The sequence below is a fragment of the Euprymna scolopes genome, chromosome 36 (genome assembly GCF_053919585.1).
Source record: "Euprymna scolopes isolate OS-2025 chromosome 36, ASM5391958v1, whole genome shotgun sequence".
NCBI lineage: Eukaryota > Metazoa > Mollusca > Cephalopoda > Sepiida > Sepiolidae > Euprymna > Euprymna scolopes.
In genome coordinates this window covers 58,138,717-58,158,448 of record NC_136517.1, presented here as the reverse complement: position 1 = coordinate 58,158,448, position 19,732 = coordinate 58,138,717, and the positions used below count along the sequence as shown (strand labels likewise).

Genomic DNA, 19,732 nt, shown 5'->3' with positions numbered 1-19,732 from the left:
CTATACTGTCCAGATTTAATCTTTGTCTGAGCTCTTTTATTTAAGTCTCACATCACACACATAACCGTAATCCTAACCCTAACCCATCGTATCATTTTCATGTTATTTCTCTTCATGCAATGCATGTCCTCAATCCTCACCGGCCAGCTTTCACGTTTATACACCATCACACTATATAGACTCTTCTCTTTGTCGACAGTGGTAACACTCTGCTGGTTCATAATAGCAGAGGTTCCCTAACCTTACCCCATCCATTCTTAACTCTTGCCATCACACTAACAGCTGCTCCATCCTGTGCTCCAACAGTATCACCAAAGTAAGAAAATTTTGCAACAATCGCAAAAACTTTGCCATCCAAATACACTTTTGGCATCTGTGCACTACTATGAAGGACACACTGTTTTGATTTTCAGTTGGGACATATGAAGAGTGCATAGCAAGGGTAGACAAATGCAATTTCAGGGTCGAATAAAAAAATCTCACAACAATAAATGCATTTTTGTTGTTGTTGTTGTTGAGAATGTTTTTGTTACACATTTATTTAAATAAAATAAATATAAGAAAAATTATGATAACACAAAAATACAGTTTCTTTTAACACAAAATGGAGGTTTTTCATCTTTTTTTTTTCATAACAAAGCTGAAGTTCTGAAATTTTCATTACTAATAAAATATAATCTTTAAACTTTATATTTTGAAATAAATGCATGAATGAAAGGAGTCAAAGTGTATGACTTTTAACGTTTATAAATATTTTTGAACATGCATTATTGAAACGCGTGTGAATTTTGAGAAAACTTTTGTTTTCAAAATTTTCAATTTTCATAGCAAAGTCAAAACTTTATTGTTTGTAATGAATGAATGAAAGTTGCCTGCCCCTGCTATGCACTCTCCAAATGTCCAAACTGAAAACCAAAAAAGTGGTTCTGCTACAGGTGTCAACCTTTCCCCATACCTAGGATACAAGAATTATGTAAAACATGCACTTCCATCATGAATAAATTTTGAGGCATACAAACTTTGGTTCTTGTCCAGACTTCCCTTTACATAAAAAAAAAGCAAAAATAAAGATAAATCTGTCTGATATATGCACCTGTGATGAAACGAAAACAGTATATTCTAAAAATCATGTAAATTGATCAAGTAGTTTTATTTTTAAATAAGAAAATCAAATTTTATAAGTAACTGAAGAGCGGCCATCTTCACTGTTTTGAAAACAACCTAAAAAAAATTAAAGGGAGATAACTCAACAATAATTAAAACTTGCGAGATTTATACCAATTCCAATCAATTACTTAAGAATGATTTTTGTTAAAAAATAAAACTACTTGATCAATTTACATGATTTTTAGAATATGATATTTTCGTTTCATCAAGGGTATGCACATCATACAGATTTTTCTTTATATTTTGTTTTCTAATATCGGAGGAATTTTGGACAAGGACCCAAACTTTTACTAAAATGATTGGATTCAATGTTGTATTATTCCAAAAAAAAAAAAAAAGGTTGACATGGCATAAAATAAAACAACCCACATTATACAATAAGTGTTATTATATTGTTTGTGTGTGTGTTTTTTTTTCTCCACATTTTGGTCTAGCTGGGGATTGGGGCATCCTACTGGATGCCAGACATTCACCCACAATTGCATGTATTCCAACCAAGGGATCTTTTTAAGATTCTAACGGTTCATTTAAGTTTAATTTTTTGTATTACTCTTGCACTTGGTTCATTGGGTATATTTGCTAGGGAGTTTTGAATTTTTTTTCATAAGTTTGGTTCCTCCTATAATTACTGGAATTATGGAGATCTTCCTATGATTCCAGTTTCTTTTTATGTCGTACATAAGACCTTGGTATTTCGTCATCACACCTCTTAGCTCTGTTTATTGGGAACATTAACTTCTACGAAGGTTGTTTCTTTCTCCTGCTTGTCCCATATCACTATGTCAGGTTTTAGCTCCATTTTCTAGATACGTAGCTGTAAAAATTACATGGTCATAGTGGCTGGTGAATGACTTATTTCCAGCTGTTCTTTCTGGTAAACATGTTCCCAGGACCTGCTGCTGCATTTGATATTCAACTTTTTACAGATGGTTTACACGCCATTGTGTCACGACTGTCGCATTGATGTTTGGATGTCCGAAACTTTGAAAATAAAGTTCACAAATAGCTTGGAACCGTCAAAATTATGACTGCTTTGTGTTATCTGTAGTTTCAATATGGCGACAAGCATGTAATAATTTCATCATGTAATAATAAATAAATATTCAAATTCAAATAAGACAAACTTGACTTTTAGCGGCTCCATTACTCCCACTGCGCATGCACAGTATTTGTCTTTTTCCCCTTGTTTTTTATATTGCAACTCTACATCGGGTTACTTTTAGGGTTAGGCATATGTATGCATATATGTGTGCAGCAGGGGTTTTTACATGGTCACACATTTACAAAATGTTTCTTGTTTAATTTTCTATTTGTGAGCAATTATCGGGGGTTCAAGTGCCTGTAACAAAACTGCCGTTTTTTTTTCGTTCTAACTCAACACTGCTTTTGTTTCAAAATAGATAAACGCTTAAAAATAAATTAAAACACAAAACCTTATCCATATAGGTAAAATAGTAACTTATCTTGCTTTCGGTAACATTTATTTGTTATATATATATATATATATATATATATATATACACACACACACACATATATATATATATATATATATATATATATATATATATATATAGCCAGTAGAGTTTAGTTTCCTAGAAGTACATCCAATGAAACAACATGTGCCTACCAAAGAGTGCTCAATGAGTAAACAGAGCAGGTATATGAAATCACCCGCGTTGGGGGATTACGTCAATCCCCCAACGCGGGTGATTACAGAAACATGTATGCACATATGTAGCCATCAATGTTTGTATAAATAAATTTCATATATATATATATATATATATATATATATATATATATATATATATATATATATATATATATATAATAGTGATTTTAAAGCGAATTTAACTTTTAACAATGAATAAAACCTACTTGTTTATTGTAAAATAAATAAATAAATTTGGGAGGGGGGGCAGGTACTCACACTAAAAATTGGACTAATCACTAGGGCTATGACAAGAGAGTATTCTTTTCATTATTTTGACTCTCGAGTATATATCCGTTTATATCTTACATGTTTTTATATAGAGTGATGTGGTTCTCTATTGATTAACTGTGTCAGATATATACCCGAGAGTCAAAACAATAATAAGAATGGTAATCTGGAAGAAAGAGAGAGCCTGTTTCCTCCGTTTAACTATAGGTGGCGTTACTGTCTGTCCACCCAGTTATGGAAGCAAAAAATGTATATAATGGCACCCTTGAAATAAAAATAAATGTTTTTGTTATATATTAATTTTAAACATGTTTTTTTTTTTTTTTTTTTTTTTTTTTTTTGCAAACATATTTAAGTTTTTTGGGGTCTTTTTTTTCAAACATATTTACATTGTTTTTTTTTTGGGGGGGGGGTTGCAAACATATTAAAGTTTTATTTTTTAAAACATATTTACGTTTTGTTGCTTGTTTATTTTCAAACATTTACGGGTTTTTTTTTTTCGTTTTTCATATTTATTTATTTATTGTTGTTGCTTGTTTTGGAAACATTTACGTTTCTTTTTTGTTTTTCCAAACACATTTACGTTTTTTCTTTTTTTGCAAACATATTTTTTGTTTTTGTTATTTTTTTTCAAATATAGTTTTATTTTTGTTTTTTTTTTTTGTTTTTTTTTTGTAAACATGCGCAATTTATTATGATCTTTGCCGCCAATTAACCTTTGTCAAACCACATAATGGATGCAATTGTTGATAACATTTTACCACTAAGTGACGTGTTTTCTTGAGTATTCCTTAAAGGATGATCTCTTAGAAACGTAAAAACAAAACAAAACAAAAAATCGTAAATATTTGAAAATAAATAAGCAACAAAACGTAAATGTTTGGAAAAATAAAACTTAAATATGTTTGCAAAAACAAACAAAAAAAACGTAAATATGTTTGAAAAAAATAAAACTTTAATATATTTGCAAAAAAAAAAAAAAACATATTTAAAATTAAAATATAACAAAAACATTTATTTTTATTTCAAGGGTGCCATTATATACATTTTGTGCTTCCGTAACTGGGTGAACAGACAGTAACACCACCTATAATCAAACGGAGGAAACAGGCTCTCTCTTTCTTTCAGATTACCATAAGAATATTCTCTTGTCATAGCCCTAGTAATTACACAATAATAATTCGCTTTTTCTTCATAGCGGAGTTATTGTAAAGAAACACCGAACGGCTTTTTTTCTCCTTCTTTTCTTTTCTTTTTTTTTTTCTTTCACAATATAAAATATCAAAAATGAATAAAATAACACTGATTTCTTGCGTCGTAATTTCAACCAATAATTAAAGATGGTGATCTTCATCTTCTTACCTAAACAGTGAGCTTCCAAAAACGTAACAACCGGGATTTGGAAAAGAGGATTTCCGAGAAAAGCTAACAGTTCGTCGTAAATCCATTGGTTTTGCTCGGCCATTTTTATGTTCGATGTAAAAATGTATTTGTTGTTATCGTCGTCCTTGACAACCGGCGCCTGCCGCTTTCAATTGTATCATAGAGACCGTTTGAATATCTCACCTATTTCGCTTCTTGAGTTTCACCCAAATAAAATTATGTGACCATTTTTCGTGTCTGTGTGCGGGTATTTTTCGTGCCAATGTAACTTTTATAAATTGTACATTAAATTATTTTACTATGTTCACGAAAATGTATTTGTGTAAACATTTCACATCAAACAAAAATGGTTGGTTGCACTTGTGCAGCGGCAGCGCATTGGCATTAATAATGGGATTTCAAATAAATGTATTTTAAACACATTATTACGTACTTGCGTGTCATGTCGAAATTAGTAAACAAAAACATTCCAGAATTAACGAAAAATGATCGAGTATAAAAATAATTAAAAAATAATTACAAGTAAAAATTAAAATTTATCGAATTCTCAAGTTTTATTGTATTTATTAATGTTCAAGACATCTAAAAATCCCGGGGAGATATTGTTTTAACTCTCGAGTATATATCTGACACAGTTAATCAATCGAGAACCACATCACTCCATATAAAAACATATAAGATATAAACGGATATATACTCGAGAGTCAAAATAATGAAAAGAATATTCTCTTGTCATAGCCCTAGTGATTTAGTCTAATTTTTAGTGTGAGTACCTGCCACCCCTCTCCCAAATTTATTTATTTAAAGCCGCTTTCAGGACTGCCAGCAACTATTGTAAGAAAGTAATAAAATAAAGAACGCAATAGAGTTGTATGCTCAGTCCGGCAAGTCCAAAGTAGCTGAGCAGCAACTTGGTTCCCACCAGTTTTGGCAAATAGCAAGCAGAATCCTGAACAGAAGCGTGTGATCTATCCCAACTATCATCAATGGACCTGATGTAATCTTGTCAGCATCAGACAAAGCCAAACTCTTTGCCAAGAACTTTGCAGCTAATTCTACCTTTTGCAGCAATAACCAAACACTCCTGGAAATTTATCCAGTACAAAATATGCCAGGAAATTTGGCAAACAAAGTCTTTATCAACAACATCATGAAAATTTAAAACGCGTACAAGATGCATATGTACTAATTATTCAATGATTGGACAAAACTAGTAACAATACTACAGTTGCACTCTATTGCTACAATAATGACCAACGGAAATTACTGCAGTAGCTGTTTCTATCTACCTATGTTTGATTGCTTCCAATTTGTACAGCTGTCAGTTCAATAGCCCAGCAGTGGCAACAAATATTGCTCGTTCCAACATTCCATCCATCCCAGGGGCAAACATGCCCTTTTCAGGGCAATTTTTCTACTACAATTCTATGCAAACCAATTTGTCCTTTTCAGGGCAATTTATTTTCTACTTATTACATTTCTGTGAAAATCAACATGTCCTGGTCAGAGCAACTTATCTGCTATACTTTCGTGAGATCCAACTTGTTCTTTCTAAGATTACTTCTGATTCAATGTTCCCAGCAGTTATCCCATTTTGATATGGTGTCTACAATGGCCTTTTGGTCAAGATCAAAGTGTAGCAGCTGTTCTTCAGATGCTGCACTTCCATTTCTTGTTCTCTTTCGGTGGAGGAGAAATCCTTCACGACTGAGACAATTTTTTATTTTTGTACCTTTTCTCCACGTTAAAAAACGACCCTGGTGTCTAACTCTGTCCCGTGGGGAGGCATAGTAAATAGGTACAATCCCGATTGACTAGTCCTGCCAAGATGCTTCTCCAACCTTCAGTGATGTCCTTCTTCAACCAGCAATGTTGAAGAAGTAATATAGGGAGGTCAAACCTTCTGGGCTGTTTCTTCAACTGCAATGATATCCACATTGAACAACCAACATTGGAGAAGTGACCCGACCAGACATTACCCGTCAACCTTTCTTCAGGTGCATCTTATCAAACTCGAGGATCTTTCTGTTGAACTCAGGAATCTTTCTGCCAACCTCCAGAAGAGTGTAACTTACAACAACAGAATTTTACCTAGTATTTGATCCACTACACCATGGATCCTTGTAGGTTCAATCTTCAGTGCAGGTAACAATATGATTGCGAATTACTTAGGACTTTTACCCAATCATAGCTGATATAATGAGAGGATGCTACTGTCATGGATTAAATAAAGGGTTCCAGTCGAAATTCCATAATCTAAAGAATCCAAATAATAGAAGAACTGAAGTTATCGCCAAAAGTGTAAGTTTCAAATTTTCTGTGACTTTAACCTTAGTAATTAACCTATATATCTCCAAATTAAATCAGTGCAAAGTAAGACCATGACCGAAATTTGGACCAAGTTTTGTGACGATTGGTCAAGCGATGTAGATGCTAGGCTGCACACAAACAAACAGTGACAAACCAACAAAATAGATCGAAAGCATAACCTCCTTGGAAAGGGCAATAAGAATTTGCAAACAACACTAAAATAATTAATTCCAAAACCAATTTTAAAAAGATTAAAATACACAAGGGTATTACATCAAAACTCAACAACTTACGATTAATAATATTGTTTATGCAACCAGTAATAATATTTTAAAATAGTTAACGCAATACAATTGTATCCTGTTGCACTAATTCTGGCGTAACAGAATTTAAATTGTTAACATCTCTCCTGGAACAGCATAAAAACATTCTCCCGACAGCTGACTTCAAGCTCCCATTTCACACCTGCCTTTTGAAATTCTTTCCTTTTTCTCCAACTTTTTTGTTTATTTACTTTTTCACCTGGTGATGATTCAACAAAGAATCGAAAACGTTTGTGATACATATGTAGCTTATATTAACTTTTTTTTATTTTAACAAAAAAAGCTTTTTAAAAATTGGAAAAAATGTTAAAAAAAGGTGTAATTAAGCAGACGCTTTCTGTTATTTTTAACAATGTTGGCTTAAATGAAAAAGTGCTACCTAAATACACACACAATAAATCAACAATGAGGTAAAAAAAACTTTAACTCTATGTTTAAGCAAAGTTGTGGACTTATTATTCTTCTAATTCCTCTCCTCCATTCTTGGTAACCGTCTTTGGCAGTATGACCGCATTCTTGGTAACTCAATCTTTGATATTGCCACAAACTAATGATTGAACACATCTGTCAAGACGCGTATCAACATGTAAGAGAATCTCAGGAACGACTTGGCTGGCAAACCATCAAGACTTGGCGATTTCGTATAGTTGACCTGCTTCAACAAAGGACTCCACCACATTCCATCATACACCCACCTTTTTGCAACTATTTGCTTCAACTATCATGCGGCGATCATGATGGGTTGAGTGTAGCGAGGTCGGTCAAATGCCTGCTGAATACAGTAACTGGGTGTCAAATTGTTTTTAGATCTATATTTACCGTCCACCCGTTTCAATACAATACTTTATAGGTATCTCCAAAACAATATGAAAAAAATATGCACGATTCCGTGACGTCAGACTTGTGTTAGCTATACGAATTATGGAAAAGCAGAAGCGACTTAATGATTTTTTAAAACCTTTGTTTATTTTCTTCAAACTGCAATTAATAATTAATCTTTGTTATAATTTTGTTAGGTTTTAAGATTTACACAGTTTAATGATTAATAATATTGTAAACATGCGTATATTAAATATGAAATATGGTTTGACTGAATGTTCATGTTCGGCTTCCATACTTTTGTTCGGTAAAAAGAGACAAACAAAATATGAGGGAGGGGGGCTACAAAATGCTTAATATTTGTGCAATAATATTTTCAAATCGATTTTAATCTGGAGATAAAATAGCTGACAAGAACCATGTTTATATAAAAACTTAGTAATTAAAAAAAAAATTTAAACACAATTAATTAAAAATCTACGTTGTAACGGAACATTTTGAAATAATGGAATTTTAATCGTTTTAATATTTTAAAAATCAATTAATGTTTACAAAGTTTCTTTTTCTTGGCAAGTCAACTGATTAATTCGAAAAAGCGCTATTAAAAAAAAAACATAATAATATTAAATTTATATCATTTTTTTAATTGCAACTTCAAGGTAAATTTTTGTTCAATACGTGTATTTAAATTTTAAAAAAATAAATGTTTTACTTATTTGAACTCTTATGTTTCATAATAAATAGAAATTTCAATAGATTTAAATATATTTTGTTCAAATTTCAAAAAAAATAAATGGGGGGGGGCACGCACTAAAAAAATATTTCCTCTCATATATTTTACAGAAACTGCATTTTATATGTAATTTCATTCTAAAATGGATAAGTATCGAAAATTTGACGGAAATATGACCATTAGTTGATGTTTGCTAGATTTATTAAACACGAGTATGTTTTCAGGTTCAAAATGCTTACTACATGGGGACGTTATTTTAAAGCGCCAATTATGTAAACACGATTTTCGTCTCGCAATTTCATTATTTTCGTACGATGAAAAAATATTTTTTAAATCATTACTAGTTTATTTTGCCCTTCTTTTAAATGGTACAAAATTTATATTGATACTATTAATTTACTAGCATTTCAGCCCGGCGTTCCCCGGGTGTTTGGAGGTGTATGCTGAGAAAAAAAAAAAAAGGGTCAATTTTTTAAACTTTGACCCCTATTATGACTCCTTAAAATTTATTGTTTTGGGTTAAAATCGAGTTATTAAGGAACCTATATCTAAAATTTCAAGTGTTTAGACCCAAAATTGTCGGAGGAGTTTGGTAGAGTTCTCAAAGGTCAAATCATTGAACTTTGACCCCTTAATCGCCAAATTTCTGTCCGAAAACCGATTACATTGATTTTCCCAAATTTCAGTACCCTGTATATCAAATTTCGTATCTTTAGACTTAAAATTGACAGAGTTATTGTGTATGGAAATGTACAGAGACACACACACACACAGACACGTTCACTTTTATATATATACTAGCATGGGTGCCCGGCGTTGCCCGGATGTTTGGATGTGTATGTTGAGCAAAAAAAAAAAAAAAAAAAAAAGAAAAAAACGGTCAATTTTTTTTTTATTTGACCCCTATTATGACCCCTTAAAATTTATTGTTTTGGGCTCAACTCAAGTTATTAAGTTAGATCCATGTCCAAGGAACCTATATCTAAAATTTCAAGTGTGTAAACCCAAAATTGTCGGAGGAGTATGGTAGAGTTCTCAAAGGTCAAATCGTTGAACTTTGACCCTATAATCACCAAATTTCTGCCCCAAAACAGATCACATCGATTTTCCCCAAATCTCAGTACCCTGAATATCAAATTTCGAGTCTGTAGACTAAAAATTGACAGACTTATTCCGTAGGGAAATGTACACACACACACACACAGACTTTCACTTTTATAGATATACTAGCATTTCAGCCCGGTTGTTTGGATGTGTATGTTGAGCAAAAAAAAAAAAAAAAAAGTGGAAGTGGGAAGGTAGGCTCGAACCCATTCCGTGAAGGAGGAAAAGAACGGGGTAAAACCTAAAGTTTATGCTGTTACGACCATTGCCAAACCGGAAGCGACATTTTTTAAAATTAAGGCTAGACAATCTAAAGGAGAGGATAACTTTAAAAAATATTGGCGAAAAAAGTGACCCCCCCCCTGTAGAAAAGTGCCTAGTTGAAGGGGAAGATATTAATGTTTTTAGCCAATTTTTCGATATTTGTTGTATGAAAGGTCGAACTTTAAAATGATACTGATCTTGGTAAAAATACGTCGCCTCTATTGAAAGCTTAAGGCAGACATGCAAACAGACATACATACATACATTTATATATTGGTAAGTAAAAATTTTCAACCCAAACTGATGAAAAATCTTGCCCTATCTCTGAATACCCTTTTATGTAAAATTTCAAATATTTAGACCAGAAATTGTCTGAGTAATTTGGAAGAGACCGCAGAGGTCAATTTTTTTTTTTTTTTTTAAACTTTGACCCCTATTATGACCCCTTAAAATTTATTGTTTTGGGCTCAACTCAAGTTATTAAGTTAGATCCATGTCCAAGGAACCTATATCTAAAATTTCAAGTGTGTAAACCCAAAATTGTCGGAGGAGTATGGTAGAGTTCTCAAAGGTCAAATCGTTGAACTTTGACCCTATAATCACCAAATTTCTGCCCCAAAACAGATCACATCGATTTTCCCAAATCTCAGTACCCTGAATATCAAATTTCGAGTCTGTAGACTAAAAATTGACAGAATTATTCCGTAGGGAAATGTACACACACACACACGATCATCCTATAAGAAAACCGAAAAAACTAATAGTGAATTAATTAAAATGAATGTTTAAAAAAAATATGCAAATTAGCTAGATCTTTTGCTAGTGAATGCATTTCCACAACCCATATATAACAAAATTGTATTTTCTTTTTAAATAAATAGAAAAGAGGGTTTTTAATATGAATATCAATACACACAAAAGAAAAACGAATTTATAGGAGTATAGATAGAAGATATAGACGATAGATAGATAATAAAGTTACATTGTTTTACACATGGGGCGGGGGTAATTCTGTGGTGACTTTTGGAGGGGCCTAATTGTCTATATTTATTTTTGTATTTAAAATCTCGGCAATGATGCAGTATAGTTTAGCAGTAAGCAAAATATACAATAACTTTTACAAATTGAAAGTGAAAATTAAATTTTCGATCCACCTGTATAGTTTTAAATTTGTGAAACTGTAAATTTTGTTATACCAAAATTTGTTTTGTTACTTTAACTTTACAGTCGAATTCACCAATTAAAGATGGCTATTAATTTTTGGGTGCTTATTTACATCGATGATCTTTTAAACTAACACATTTCAGGTGAAAACATTATTACATACTTTTATGTAAATTTGGAGCAAACAAGTGGTTGGTGAAGGTTGTTCAAGCCACGTGATGATGTTTGTCCATCGCTTGTGAAGATAGCCATCTTCATGTAATTGTTCTGTGGGTTCAAAGATAGCTTTTTAGACCGATTCGTGCTCTGAAATATTTCTTGCATGTCGGACACTTGTGGGATTATTTTGTAGCAGAAGTGCTGACTACTCTGTCTTTTCTAATCGTACATTTCCTCTCACGTTTTGCATTTTGCTCAAAGTCAGCAATTGTAGTTCCTTTGTGGCTTGCGGCATGCAAGGAACATCGGTCGTGGGTTAGTTTTTCCAATAAGTTAGAATACAAACAGAACTGAGGGAAATGTTTAGACTGTCCTTGAACAGTTTCCTCTGTCCTCTTGCTGTTCTTTTTCCTATAGACAGCTCACTATAAAGGAGCTGTTTTGGGAACCTTGAAACTGACATGCAGCATATATGATCTCAAGCCATCTACGGAAATACTGAAAGTTGGGTTAGAATTAATATCACATTTAGTGACAGCTTTAATGTTAAAGGAGTACATTAGGGTACTGAATATGTTGTTTTTCGCGTGTGTCTTACAAGCAGTGTTCAGGAAGTTTCATACGAATTGCCCAGTAAAGATACTTTGTGTTGATGATTTAGGACTTGTAAGACCTTGCTTGGAAGAATGCTATGGAAAGTAAAGGTCTAAAAATGAATGTCACCAGCACCAAAGTGATGATCTGCGATTGCAATGTTGAAAAGACCTCTAGAAAGAGGATAGATTATGAAACGACTTGAGGTACTTGTAAACATTGAATATACAAAAGGTGCAGTTGCATTACTGGTAGGTTGAGACATGATAACCAGATTGTGTGCATAAAAATGTAAAGTAATGGAAACGGATGAGAACTCAGATGTGGAGAAAGTATATTTATACAACAAGGCTATTAAGGTTGTCCAAAAGTTTTGTCACCTTGTTGATACCACTGGAGTACAGGGAGGAGCAGGTGCTGGTGTGATAGCAAGAGGTAGAATTGAATAAGGCAAATTCAGAGTATTTCTTCCAGCAGCCTTATTACTAGGGCTATGACAACAGCATATTATTTTCATTGTTTTGACTCTCGAGTATATATCCGACACAGACACAGTTAATCGACTGAGAACCACATCACTCTATATAAAAACATAAGATATTAACGGATACATACTCGAGAGTCAAAAGAATATGCTGTTGTCCTAACCCTAATTATCACTGTCAATCAAGTGAAGACATAAAATGGGCAAAATCTCCCATTTGAAAACGGAAATATTTTAGATTTGATACATAATCAGACACCAATTAGGCAATCTTCCCTGAATTTCAATTTATTCTTAAGGCCCCTTAAGCATGCGCTTAAAATTTCAGACATTTTCTAGAATCCAAACTCAAATATCAAAATTAAAATAAGGATTCTGTACATAAGGTTTAGTATCATTATATCTTGATTTTAATCTTCGTATGGGAACATAGAAATGATTTACAACTGTTCCAGTTGAAGAATTCACTTTACCTCATCCTGAGAGGTGTGTGTGTGTATGTATGGGTGTTTGCATATGCTTTTTTTTTTTTTTTTTTAGAGATATAAGCAGTTTGTATTTAATTTGTGCTTTCCTAAGTGATGAAAAGGTTACCTCCCTTTTTTAATGGGGGGGGGCATATTTTTTAAAATTTATTTTTTTTATTTAAATAATTTTACGTGCATATAAATGGACACATGTTTCTGGGTATCGCCCATCATCAGCATGACTACACTGCTTGGCAAGGGATAGAACTCATGACTAGACTGGCTATTATATAGTCATGTTCAATCTCTTGCCAAGAAGTGTAGTTATGCTGATGATGCGTGATACGCAGAAACAACCGTGTCCATTGATAAACTTTTATGCATGTAAAGATATTTAAAATACAGTGATACCTCAGTTATCGAACGTTTTGGTGGTCAAACAACTCGGTATTCAAACCAAAAGTTGGAGATTTTCTTGGCTCAGAAGTCGAACGAAATTTCGGAGTTCAAATTGTTGGCTTAGCTTCAAATATAAACAAGCAATGGTATTCCTCAATGGAATGTTATAATTCATACTGGTTGTGATACTTTTGACGTGTAGTGTGACGACCCAACCCCACTCCGATGACGTCACCACACGAGTCTGAACTTTGCGACAAGTTATATTTAGAACAGCGTCTTCGCAACCCCTTTGACATGGTGTCCGAGTTATTTTTAGAACATCAGTGTCAAACCAGAACCACGCAATTCGATTGGTCAACTCTTTTTTAGCATGGGATGACAAAGGACCTCGAGGTGTCCAAAAAGCCAAATAAAAGTCAGTAGACTTCAATACAATGAACGATGACAGTAATTATGTGAAAAAAAAAATACTTTGTGGTTCAAATAATTGATTTAGCATCATGTAAAGACTTTAGAAACAAAGAAGAGATGGACATTTTTTTACCATTGGATAAAAAGAAAGAAAAGAGAAATAAAAGCAGCAAAGCGAGTGCAAAACTGAAAACTGAACGATGATCAAATTAAAAAAGAAACTGATAGAGAAATTTGAAAGAGGAATATGTGTGTTAGCGCTTGCAAAAGAATATGAAATGGCAGCGCAATTAAATGTATAAAATCCTCAAAGTTTAAAGATAAAAAGGAACTTTTAAACTCTCGAACCAATTAATTCTATTTCAGTTAATTTAAAGGCGAAATATTGTTTCGGTTGCCGAACATTCCGGTGTTTGAACAGACATCTGGAACAAATTATGATCGCGTACCAAGATACCACTGTATATTTAAATAAAAATAAATATTTAAAAATTTTTTAATATATATATTAGTGAAATAGTAACTTGATTGTGTCTACATATTGCTATTGGGGATGTGGTATTGTATGTTCGGGTCTATATCTATTCTTATGTGTGTGTATATTATACATTTGTGGATGCACATTTTGTGTGTGTGTGTATGTATGTACATATATGTAACATAAATGCATATCAAGAAAGTCCTCCCTTCTCCTTCTGTTTCTTTTGTCTTCCATCTCATCTTGTTGCCCTAAAACCAAAATACATGGTCCAAAAACAACGCATTTCTTATTTGTGAAAACAGTCTTTATTCATAGTTTTCACACTCTCTGTAAAGGTCTCCAGCATTCAACCCATTTCTGATTTCTTTCTCTTCTTCATATTTCCGAGTTGATCATTCTTCTTCGAATCTCGTTAACTGCCTTCTGTTTTGACAAACTGTCCAGACTAAACTCTCAACCAAACTTTCCAAGCATGTGTGCATCCCTCCTTTTTATATTTGGAGATGGGGTGTGTGTGATCTCCAACTGGATGCAACTGCAAACTAACACGTTCACAAAATGTCAGAGTAGTGCTGTTGGGTTTGATGAACCCCATCGCACTCAATACCATCCTGCACTAATCACGCTATTTATGTCATGGACTCCATAACAGCGATATTTTCTACAGGAGAGCCATAAATTTAACAGCTGTCCTGTTTTTAAATCTCCGAAACAGTTTCATGGTAAACAGCTGTTTACTACTTAGCAATTTAAGATTTTTTGTTTTTGGTTTTTGTTTACACTATTATATAGTTGTTTCCTTTTGTAATTTTGAATGTTCTTGTAAGTTAACTTATGCTAGTGCAAGGGCCACAATATGTTAAACATAATATCTCTAGGAATTTAACTCACATTTTAAAAATACTATTATACTTTTTTATAAAATTTATTTGATTACTATATATATTTTTTTAAATATGCAAAGCTTCTTTAGATTAATAAATAAAAGATGAGGAATAGAAGTTGCATACAACTTTATATCATTAGATCAATAAGGAAAAAGTAAAAGAGAAAAACCTCAAGGCATTTCAAAGCTAAATGCTTTTTATCAGAAGAGGAGATGTGCCAGAATTATACAAAATATAGATAAAAACTGGCTAAAGAACATTTACATTAGAAATGAACAAAGTATATATTTAAAACTATTATTAAAGGAGATATAAAATACAAGAATAAAAAAAAATTGAAACAAAAATCTAACTAGGAATGCTTAACTCTTTCCTCCTAGTTTTAATATTTTTATATTTCAAGATTTTTTGTTTTTAAATTGTATTTGCTACCTCCTTCAATATTTTTTAAAGATATACTTTGTTCATAATATATACTTCCTCCATTTCCAATCTAAATATTCTTAAACCAGTTTTTATCTATATTTTGGAAAATGATGGTTGTCTAGTGGTTAATGACACAGATCGACTACCTGGGTGTTCAAAGTTCAAATCCAGTTTGTTCCACAAAAAAATCACTTTCACTACCTTTTCATGATCCCTCCCATAAGTACTCATTGTCTTTCTAGAAAGAATTCTGACAAGAAAATTATCACGGAAACCAATGCCAACAATAGAATTTCTGGATTCATATGAGATGATGGGATAGTGATCGATATTTTCCATTTTGTATAATTCTGGCTCTTCTCTTCTGATGACCGAAAGAGGGTTTTCTCTTTTACTTTACTGATCTGATGATATTATAAAGTTATATGTAACTTATTCCTCATCTTGTATTTAATTGCTCCTCTTAACAGTGTTGAGCTTTCTCTATCTTTATAAGTTTGCTTTATTAAAGATATATTCTGTGATAACTTCATTGTGTGTGTGTGTGTGTGTGTGTGTGTATATATATATATATATATATATTGTCAAGGGTGTGAGTTCCATGTAGAAACGTTGATTCAATTTGAATAAAATAAAATATGCATCAAGTGCGCTTGAACGTGAAATCACAACGTAATATGAAAATAAACAAATATTTTACTTGTTTGAAATTTATAACAAATATATTTCGGAGCTACATTCCATCCTCAGTATGTTTTTTTCTGTCTTTTTTTTTCTTCCTTGCCATGTTTTAAAGTTGGAGAAAGAAAATTCATTATTCTTGTGTTACTAACGCACAGTTCCAACATTTCAAAATACAACCGCTGAGATACAATGCGTGTCTTTTTACAAACAGACTTTTCTTTCTCCAACTTTACAACATGGCAAGGAAGAAAAAAAAAAGAAAGAAAACAACATACTGAGGATGGAGTATAGCTCCGAAATGTATTTATGTTATAAATTTCAAACAAGTAAAATATTTGTTTATTTTCCTAATATTACGTTGTGATTTGGCTTTCAAGTGCACTTGATGCGTATTTTATATATATATATATATATATATATATATATAAAAGGATGGATATATTTTTATAGAAGTAAAAAATGAAGAAAGAAAAAGGAAAGAAAAAAGAAAAATAGAAAACGTGCAGTTTGGATGCTGGAACAAGTCGTTCCTTTTCGTCCTCATCATCATAAATGTGAACTTTTATTTAAAAAAAAAGAAAATGATCAACAGGATATAACAAGGAGAAGGGGTTGGGAATCAAGAAAAACAACGAAATATGATAGAAATCGGTGATCAATCATAGCTTTGCAACACTATCAAAACAAACAAGATTTTTTGTGATGGATTAAACAAATTTCAACAAATACACAAGCAACTTCTTCCCTCCTCATAAAAGAAGATGAACGTAAAAAGCTTTGTAGATCTGAAACCATTCATCAATCATTGTCATTATACAAAAGGCGTTCACAGTGCAGAATGGTAACTACTAAAGAGATTGAAAGTCAATTTGCTTTCATAGCACAATGAAAATAAAAGCTGTGACTCTCTATACTTCAAGAAATTATTATTCATAGTTAAATTAAACAAAAAATTAACATTTTTGATTTAAAAAAACTATAAAAAATGTTAAAAAAATTAAAGAATTTAAACATTTAAAAAAATATTTTTAAGTAAAAATTAAAAAATAATTTAAAAAAATGGACTGACGTAAAGAAAAAAATTAAAAATAAGATTTTTTAATTTTAAAAATTTAATTAAAAAATTTTTAAAAATATTTTTAACTAAAAAGTAAAACAAATAATTAAAAATAATTCAAAAACAATAGACTAAAAAAAAAAAAAAAAAAATGGACAGGTTTTTATTATTCTTCAACTCTATTTAACCGACATTGCCTGAGTGGCAGGTTTATAGAAATAATTCAAAATATATTCAGTTACATTTCAAGATAGAAAACACATCAATATCTTGACTATTACCACCTCCAAGAACAGAGATCGGAGGATGGATTTTTTCAGAGGTGTAAACATTGTGGTGGGTTTAGCTAAGCAAATCAAACCTTGTTCTATGAAAAACAAACAGTAGAAACCATTGTCAAGTCAATTACTAACGATATCATTTTGATAATAAAACTAGACTACCCGTGACCCGTTGGGTCAGTATGTTATATTAGCTATGGAATTCATGTATGAGCGTGACACTTGTGTGTTTTTTTTACATAAACATTTCTATGAAAGTATATTAAAATGAAAAAAGAATATAGATAGATTTCTATGAGTCTTTCTGTTTATTATAATTGATTATTTTTGAAAAAACAATTTACAGTTACTGAATTATAAGTGGTTGGCCATACTTATAGGTAAATGTGCACTGAACAGATACCATAATACTTATTATAGTTAAATTCAAATTTTGATATATCTGCTTTTTTTTTTTTTTCTTTTACATCGTTCATTTCTGTATTACGTTTAAGTTATTTTAAATCCCATTCTTCCCATGTTAAATAATAATTTTGAAATAATAACGTAATATTTCAGTGCACATGTGCAACCGGATGTCGTAAACCGGAAAGTGGGTTGCATACATCGTTACAAGATCATTTGAGTTTTATAATTATATAGATTAATTGAATAAAATTATTTAAAATTAAAAGATACTTTTAAAAGGATTATTTTAAACAGTTATCGTTAAATATCAACTTGCCCAGATAAGGATTTCTGATGTGACTAATTGGTTACATAGATGGTATAAATATATAAATAGAAGGATAAAAAGAACATCTATCAAATATAAGATATCAATAAATTCATCATTTCATACGTATCAAAGGTTGAATACCGGCTTATTGAATGTGCGTGTTAAGACTCACAAAGATGCTAGTTTGGTTTTAAAGCGCTTTATTTATGACAGAACAAGGACAGAAATTAAGTGCGTAAGAGAGAGTGATTTAAAAACAGTGAACTGGAGGAAGAGATATTATGTACATATTTAAATAGACCAACTTTTAGCCACCTGTGCCAACCGTCTTCGTCTACTTCACTGTTGGTAAGGAGACTGCCACATCTCATGGCTTTTCTCATCAATGTTTAGGGGCTGAGAGAGCGAACCGCTCTTCTAGGTAAGTTACATTATTTTCAACTGCCGCTTTTAGGTTTCTTCCCGAACCTCCTTTCCCTAGCTAACACAAGTATACTGTAGCAATTAGATAATTATGACCTATTTTAATTTGCAGAAGTTTATCCTTACTTGTAGCATGATTAATACATTATCCAATCAAAACACTTCAACTTAACTGTTTCATCACATTCTCTTCATGCACTTTAAGCAGTCTGTGTTTTCACATCAAGGTGACAAGATGGCCATATTCCTGTCTCATCCTGAAGCCAAAACAGGGCTAATGTAAGACGAGAAACCCAGACTAAACCTGTGTTTCGGATGTACGCACATTCACCAACTCAACATGTTTTTTGTATTTTAGTCTATGTAACTCTTTCTTTGTCCTTGCCTGTTTCTTGATAAAAACCGTATGAATAAAATTGATTGAAATTTTAATGGAGGAGTTTGTTTTTATAATCAAACTAACAGCAATACATTTTTTCCTACTAAACGAGGCATAGAGGACGAATATCTACTGCACAACCTTTTCTTCCAACAAAATCGACAAATTTACTTGCAAACCTCACATAATCAAATTCAGTATGACCGTGAACAGGTTACAATAAAAAATATAAAGTCATATACATTTTCTTGGTGCTACCAGGGGTCACATTTGTGCGTGTGTGTGTGGGGGGAGGGGGTAAAGAAATTACTCTTATACATGGTAATTGTTTAAAAAACAGTACTGAAATCAGGTTTGTAGCAATTATATGATTACAAGCGATTTTATTTTGAGCGAGTTTATCTTTCCATGCTGAGTGATTACAAAATTATCCAATCAAAATACTTTCTGGGAGGTACTGCTACTGAATTATATTTTGTTTTCAGTTTTTTCCCCTCTATTCAGGTGTTTTGACGTTAATCTGAAGATAGCTATGACTCATCTACAAAATTACTTGTGTGCGACACAAGTGGACTCCACACCCAACCAATAATACATACACACATACATACGTGCACTCTCCGACTTAGAATGCATTTGTATTTCTGATTACATAACTCTTTCCTGG

General features: G+C 32.1%; 1 protein-coding gene across 1 annotated transcript in view; it reads right to left on the bottom strand.

Annotated features, from left to right (window-relative positions):
• The window catches only part of LOC145260525 (cilia- and flagella-associated protein 36-like), a 52,309-nt gene extending 47,682 nt beyond the window's left edge, over positions 1 to 4,627 (bottom strand). The window contains exon 1 of the mRNA XM_080118717.1: positions 4,475 to 4,627. Coding sequence (XP_079974843.1) covers positions 4,475 to 4,577 — 103 coding nt within the window. The 5' untranslated portion in view covers positions 4,578 to 4,627. The remainder of the gene's footprint in view (positions 1 to 4,474) is intronic.
• Positions 4,628 to 19,732: the final 15,105 nt, after the last annotated feature.